Source organism: Kogia breviceps, chromosome 6 (genome assembly GCF_026419965.1).
Source record: "Kogia breviceps isolate mKogBre1 chromosome 6, mKogBre1 haplotype 1, whole genome shotgun sequence".
In the NCBI taxonomy this organism is placed as follows: Eukaryota; Metazoa; Chordata; class Mammalia; order Artiodactyla; family Physeteridae; genus Kogia; species Kogia breviceps.
In genome coordinates this window covers 11,101,704-11,109,832 of record NC_081315.1, presented here as the reverse complement: position 1 = coordinate 11,109,832, position 8,129 = coordinate 11,101,704, and the positions used below count along the sequence as shown (strand labels likewise).

At 34.9% G+C, this 8,129-nt stretch overlaps 1 protein-coding gene across 8 annotated transcripts in view; it reads right to left on the bottom strand.

The window, feature by feature from the left end:
- Positions 1–880: 880 nt before the first annotated feature.
- CCSER1 (coiled-coil serine rich protein 1) overlaps positions 881–8,129 on the bottom strand; it is a 1,267,249-nt gene continuing 1,260,000 nt past the window's right edge. For 4 of the 8 annotated variants that reach the window (XM_059067337.2, XM_059067338.2, XM_059067340.2 and 1 more), the window contains one exon: positions 3,518–4,098. In XM_059067337.2, the coding sequence (XP_058923320.1) occupies positions 3,613–4,098 (486 nt within the window). In that variant the 3' untranslated portion in view covers positions 3,518–3,612. Of the gene's footprint in view, positions 4,099–8,129 lie in introns of all 8 variants that reach the window. The other 4 variants (XM_059067341.2, XM_067035511.1, XM_067035510.1 and 1 more) reach the window with 3 other exon arrangements.

Below are 8,129 nucleotides of genomic sequence, written 5' to 3'. Positions count from 1 at the left end.
CAACCCCCTTTCTTTGTCCACGTTGATCTACAGGTGGTTTAATGGAGTTGGAAGTGCTGTTTTGAAGCACTTCCTACTTCTACAGGTATCTGGAATACAAAGTTCTAAAAGTGGAAAAGTAGAACAAAATTTAGACTATAAGACTATAGCCAGTATTCCAAGTTACCCACTCTAGTGGGTTACTTACTACTTCTTAATAATGAGAAAGGTGATAATAAATGTCACCATTCAATAAACTGTTCCTACTATTCCATCAGCAACTAAGTTACTCAGAAAGGTCTTGGGAGGACTGGTGGAATATGATCATGTATCTTGATTATTTACCTTATCCTTAAATACATGATAATAAAAAGAAAATACTCTTTTTAGTGGAAGTGTTATCTCTGTTAAACACACACAAGGTAATAAACAAAACAAAATGTGAAATTTTCTTTGAATTCAATTAATTACTTTGAATTCAGTAACACTCAGAAAATTAATGACAATAGGCTAGGTTGTAATCTTGGGAAATACATGGTGTAAAACACAGGTCATAAACCCAGATTGATTAAGAAAATCTTGGTAAACATTTTAAGTAAGTGTGGGCATGTCTACAAATGTTTATTGTTGACTAGTGGCTGGCTATTTTATTTATATCTCAATCAATAAATAATAAAAACAACTTGAATGATATGTGGCCCTAGGTCCTTACCCTGAGCATATTGATATTGGTAGATTCACACCTTTAGCACTGCAGCTACGGTTTCATGGTGTCATTTGCACAAAGACTATGGTGCTTCTAAGAAGAAAAAAATAGTTTGGAGAGATAATAATTTTGCTGTGACTCTGTTAGCATATAAAATTATTTGAAAAAAAATCAATGACTTCATAGAAATACAGTTGCATGTTCCAATAATTACAAAAATGAGAACAGTTTATTTCAGGTGGAAACAGCTTTTCCTTAAGGAATATCTCGTCTTAAGTGTCCTTTAAAACACGTTCTAAATTCAGAAAAGAAGATTTGCAGCAGAAATTTTACAGAGTTACTTAGGCTTAGCTACACATACACATGCACAGAGAAACAGGAAGGGAAAGAAAAGACAACTGCTTCCATCAGAAAAACAAGCACTTTTTCCCCCTGGTGTCATGTCTTTGGATATGTACCGCCTTGGAGAAATGTATAAATCATTTTTATACATGGAACTGTCTTAGAAAACTAGAGATTTTAGTACAAAGAAATCAATTTGCTGAAAGAATGCCCACTTAAGTACTCTATATACACAAGAGGAACTTGCAAAGAACCCCTGTTTTACAGTTACTGATGTATATTAGCATAGTGGGCTTACACCTTCTCCAGGCCTGAGTTACACGTAGTATTACAAATAATATTATAACAATGCTGAAAATACTGATACAAAACAGCTTTAAGATGATATTTCCAAAAAATACCCCTCCTTTTAAAATTGAACTGTTTAACCCAGGTTTTCTTTTTGAATGTTGCTGCTTTAAAAAAGATTTTTCAAGAAAATACTAGCATTTAAAACATCTCTTAAAATGTCTATTAAATGACAGATTTTCTTAAATAGATTATTTTTTACAAAGTATAATTCAAAAGTCTATCTTCCAGGAAAGCAAAACTATAAGCTCCAAAAGTCCAAATCAAAAACATTATTTGTGATACATAGTTCTTCCATATCCTGGGAAAAAAATCCTTGATTATTTTACCGTTCTGACTTATTTACAGACTTCAAATACTCTAGCAACACACACCAACTTTTAGGACAAATGAAGCTGAATACCACAATTAATAATCATAATTTTTCTATCATTTCTTAAATACCATTCAGCCCAAAATGTCTGTCTGCATGAATATTATAACTTCTAAAGTATAGTGGGAATTTTAGATAGCAGTCTCATTAAGCAAAGCAAATTGCAGTGTGCATTATTCTCTTTTGGCAGAGTTACAAACACACAAAAAAAGAAAACATTTGGCAAACATTTGTCTTGATGCACATGTGTTTTCCTTTGGAAAACCAAAATTACAAATCTAGCATATCCACTAAACTCTTTACTCTTATCAATTCTAATCAAAGTTTGAAAAGTGGTTAAAGTTTAATAGTTAAAGCTAGTGAGGGGATAGCTAATGGCTTTTCCCCAAAGCATAGAGCTCAAATGCACTTTTGCTTTAGGAGATGCATTTCACACATAGCTTTAATTTAAGCAGGTTAGTCAGATGCCATGCTAAAACTGCTATCTCAGTTTCCCTTTATTCATTTCATGGATTCTGTCAGAGAGCACAAGGGAAACAGATCATGCAGTAGGTATGACAATTTCAATTTGCATGGACTATGCCTAATATGGATTCCATTATTAGCTTTTACCTTTGTATAAGAAAACTGCAACCCTGATTCCTACTGGTCATTTAAAAAATTTTTATTTATTTCTATAGCCGCATACAGCTCTATTATTGATTAAACATAAAGGAATTATTTATCTCACGTGCACTTATGTATAAAACATATTATGCCTTGTTTGTTAAAGAGAAATATTTGCCATCAAACGAGTTAAGTATTCCTATTAGAGGTTTATTTCTAAGATCAAATTGCTGAAGTTTACATATATTTTACGTTTTCCTCTAAATCTAGATGACTGAATAGTCAAAAAAGATAGTGTAAACTGGGCTACCAAGAAACTGACTTTCTCTTCCTCAATTCATCGTGTAGAGTAATTGATATGGGTTAATGTATATAAAGCAAAATTGGACACACATTTTAAAAAAGTGTAAAATTTTAAAATGTAAGGAAAGTGAAGTAAAATAATTTTCTTAGAATGTTCTATTCCTCAAATTTTTAAAAACTATGGTGATATAGCCATGACAGTGACTCAAAGAGTGTAGCATGTCATGCTTTATGCATCATTTGACAAAATTCAGGCAACATTACCACCTCACTGTGTTATGTCATAGTACTTCAACATCAATAGCAAAAACTAAAAGCAAAATTTTTCGAAGATCAGAGCTGTCATTCTCTATTTGGCTAGCAATTACTCAGTCTGAAATCCTTTGTGAACTAGTGTGAACTAAACACTTAGAGGATAAAAGAAATACCATTTCCCCCTTAATCATATGGCAAGATAAGCTTGATTGTATGTAATAGAGAGACAAACGCATCTCTAGGTTATATGCAAGCAAGCTTCATTCTTCAAATAAATACACCACCACATACAAGACTTTAAAATCCCTCTTTTCTCTTTCTATTAACTATATAATTTAAAATTCCTTACAATCCCTTTATCTATTTATTCTGCACATCTATTTTCACAGTAACACCATTAAGTGAACAGAGTGCTATTTGATATTACCTTCTGAAACTTCAATGCATATCAGTGATAAATAAATTATGGCCTGTATATAAACCAGCAAAATGGTCTCATTTATTATACATATATATAATAAAGTCTCCAAAGGTATTAAACCTAATTCAATTAACATGCTTGAACCCTCATTCTAAAAAAAAAAAAAAGTAAAATTCTTTGTTTATAACTAAAAATAAAAAGTAATAAAAAATACATGAAAATTTAAACATGAGCTATGCACGAGAAACACTACCCAGAGACAGGAATAGGGTGATTTAATCACCCATCCTGCTGGCCTAGAGCCTGCAGCTCAGTTGTGTGTAAATTGTGATGGAGGAAAACATTCTTTCTGCTGTACATGTGTAAAGAGATTGGTCCTCTTGGCGGCTGTCCAAACCTGCCTGTAAAGGTTGAATGCTGTCGGGCTACAGCAGCTTGGTCCTTTGGTTTCTCTGAGAACGTGGAGAGCCCTTCGGTCTTAGCTATTGGTTTCAGACAGTTCTGCCCTACAGTAGCCCGTAAATTCTGGGTGACCTCTGACGTGAGGGTTTCGTAAGTTCCTCTGGAGTGTTTGATAACTTCCACTAGTTCCTTCTCCTTCAAAAAACTGCTTAAACATAGACTGGAGAGCTGACAGGTCTTGCTTTTGTAGGGGCTTGTCTGGTCCGCTGCTGAGTATCTAAAACGGTCCTCGGTGGGAGTATGCATTGCTTTTCTGTCCCTTGTGCTGAGACTTTGGCTCACAATTCGATTTCGATATGTAGCCTGAGGTAAAGACATGGAAAAGAAAAGATGTCTTTAAAAACTACGTTCATAGCACACACAGCAGACTGTTGCTTTCGCATTTGTGTCCAAAATCGTAAGTTTTCAACAAGGCTTTAAAAATATCAATAGAATTATTTTCTCTTTTCCATGAGATTGTATCTCCCAGTGCAATTCTACTGTAAAGAGTGGTTAAATGAATAATTTACTCTAAAAGGCATTTATTAAAATACGTTTTTAAAGAGCAGTTTTAACTTGGCAACAAAATTGAGAGGAAGGTACAGAAATTTCTCATAGACCTTCTTTCTGCCTCCACACATTCATAACCTCTCTCATTATCAACATTACTCAACAGAATGGTGTGACTTTTTACCCAGGATGAACCCATGCTGACACAGCATAATTACCCAAAGTCCATGGCTTACCTTAGGGTTCACTCTTGGAGTTCTACATTCTATGGGTTTGGACACACCGAATAATGACATTTTTCCATTATTATATTGTCGTACAGAGTATTTTCACTACCCTAAAAATCCCCTGTGCTCTCCCCACTCATCTCTCCCCACCACTGGCAACTACTGTCTCCATAGTTTTGCCTTTTCAGAGTGTCACAGAGTTGGACTCATACAGTATGTAGTATTTTCAGGTCGTCCTCTTTCACTTAGTAATATGCGTTTCAGGTTTCCTGGTGTCTTTTCATGGCTTGATAGCTCATTTCTTTTCAGAGTTGAATTAAAAGGCATTTTGAAATGTGTTTATCTAATTTCCTAAGTTTGAATTCTATAATCTTCTCTGAGAATACATGTTATTTTAATAAGTAATGAACATCTATATATGAATCTATACATTTTTGTTGGATTTAATATGCTATATTTACTTGAGTGTACGCTCAGAGTTTTAGAATGATCAGTATCATGATTTGTATCAGCAAAGCGGTAACCTAGAAATGTAAGGAACTAAAAAAGAAGTCACTCCGGTGACCTACAGAGAACAATAGGGCACTTAAAAGAAATTTCAGCATTTAGACTTTTGGATGTACTTTATTCATCAAAATCAGGTCCATGAGTATAGGCCCATCTGCTTTCTCACAAGAAGATTATACTCTAATTACAGGGGCAAGACATAGCTTATTGAATCATGTTGTGGAGGAAGCGAAGGTTACAAACTGGCGCCAGAATTCCTCTTGAAGAGAGCACTGTCTTGGTTTAGAAAAATACATTGAGATAGAAACTAACTAGCTGGCTTATGGCTCTGGTGGCAAAAAAAAATGAAGGATTTATTGTTGTTACAAAGAAGGAGGAAAAAAGGGAAAAGAAAGAGGTAAGAGAGAGGAGAATAGAGCACATGGCAGTAGGCTAGTACAAAATGTGCTGAAGGGCCAATGAAAATTTCTGTGTACCTGACATCTAAATGGCATCGTTTTTAAATACCCAACTTTTCATCGTTCGTTCCCTAGAAAACCAATTCTCCAAACCTGGTCTCTACTTTGAGCCCTAATTTACTTATCCAGCATCATCACTTTGACTAATTAACATTCCTAATCTGACATAAAACAAAACCAAAAAAAACAAACTTGATTTTGAGTCTGCAACCTATTCTTCCCCAAATACCCTCCTTCTCACTAATGGTACCACTATCAGGCCAACATCTATAAATCACCTTTCCTTTCTCTTTTTCCTCATATACCTTTAAATCAAGTCCTTGCTGATGTACTGCAAATAGGCAACCTCAAGTCGTCTGCTTCTCCTATCTCCAATCTAAACCTCCTGACCCGATTCTCTGGTACATATTAAGCATTTGATAAATATTGGCTGAAAAATAGCTTATCTGCTTGAGATAATATATTTATTGCGTGTGTATTATATGCCAAGCATTGAGATAATATATTTATTGCGTGTGTATTATATGCCAAGCATTGAGATAATATATTTATTGCGTGTGTATTATATGCCAAGCATTGAGATAATATATTTATTGCGTGTGTATTATATGCCAAGCATTGAGATAATATATTTATTGCGTGTGTATTATATGCCAAGCATTGAGATAATATATTTATTGCGTGTGTATTATATGCCAAGCATTGAGATAATATATTTATTGCGTGTGTATTATATGCCAAGCATTGAGATAATATATTTATTGCATGTGTATTATATGCCAAGCATTGAGATAATATATTTATTGCGTGTGTATTATATGCCAAGCATTGAGATAATATATTTATTGTGTGTGTTTTATATGCCAAGCATTGAGATAATATATTTATTGTGTGTGTTTTATATGCCAAGCATCTTTCTGATGCCCTTATTTATCCTTCACAAGAGTCTCTTGAGGGAGCTTCTACTGGTCCCATTACACAGACTAGAAAACAGAAGCGCAGTGAGTGTGTACTCTACAGAGAGTGAGAAATGGACAGTCTCCTGGATTAACCACTGAGGCACTCTCCTCCCAGTATTCCCATGGGAATATTTCTAAAATGTATCACATGTTTTTTTCTAAAATAAAGTACATGCAGAACCATACTGTAACTTAAATTGAGGCTTCAAGATTATCATTACTGAGATGAATATCCCCAATGTTCTATAAAAGTAAGTTCTATTAGGGGATATCTTTAGGGTGTCTTTATACTCAAGTGATTTCAGATTGAGATATTTTGCTGACCATGTCTTTTCTTTCTCTCTTTAAATTGTCTTAATGTCTGTAGTAAGCTGCCATTCTAGTTTTTAATTTGTGCTTACGTATATCAGACCCTCTCCATTACTTCTAATTTGCCATTTCAACTCTTCCCTTGGTTTGCAGTAGAGATAGTAAGGCTGGTTACCTGTTTGTGTGAAAGAAGCATTGTAGGACTTAACAGAAGGTGTTTCAGGGACTTGCTTGGGAGGAAAAGAAATAAGCTAGGTATTTGGACCTACTTAGAAATGTGAGATTTTCTTTTCTTTTCATCTTTGTGACTTGACTTCTAGAAGATGCTTACTTAACTGTTAAATCAGTTATTGAAAGATCCTCAAACACTGTGCCTAATATCACATCCAAATGTCAGAAACATCATGGGTATAAAATACTCTGAGAAAAAAATTTGTTTCAGAACAAAAGAGCCATTGGTAAATTCATCATGATAATAAAACTTTCTATTCTATTTATATACATGCTGCCTAGGAAAGCAGAGGAGATGAGTGGAAACTTCATTTCCGTTACTTTAACATTAGATTTGGGGAAATGTTCATCATCTTCTTTATGTGATCATTTTAACCCTCCTGGGATATATTACATTAAATTGAATATACAGTTTTAGTAAGACATATTGAATGGGATCAAATGACTCAATCCCACAGGCAAACTCACTATTCTCTGGTATAACAGCTGATCCTACAAGGTACATATGCATCTACTATAAAAAGAAACAAAATGAAATGATCTATTTTTTAATGCATATTTAAATCACCCATCCCTGTTTGTTCAGCATAGTTTGCTTTTAACATCTTAGACTTTTCCTTTTATTTTTATTAGTTCTTTGTGATGTTCACCATTAAGTCTAGGGCTCATAGTGTACATGGGTGATTGCGTAGCACATGGGGCTAATGGCATGGATTTGGGGTCAGACAAATAAAGGTTCCTTTGCTGATTTGATAAATATTTATTGACCTCTACTGAGAGCAAGGTGCTATATTATGGGATAGGAAATAGTACTGTTCATAAGAGAACCAGCTCTTGCGTTTAGGCAGCTTGAGGTCTAATGAGAGAATCAACCAGAATCAGACAATTTCTAGCTAAGGGACCATGGTAAGTTACTTGCCCTTCCCAAATCTCCAATTTCCTCATCTGGGAAAGGAAGATTTACATTCATACCTGTATCTACATACAGGATTATAGTTAAGACTTAATGGGGCTTCCCTGGTGGCGCAGTGGTTGAGAATCTGCCTGCTAATGCAGGGGACACGGGTTCGAGCCCTGGTCTGGGAGGATCCCGCGTGCCGTGGAGCGACTAGGCCCGTGTGCCACAACCACTGAGCCTGTGCGTCTGGAGCCTG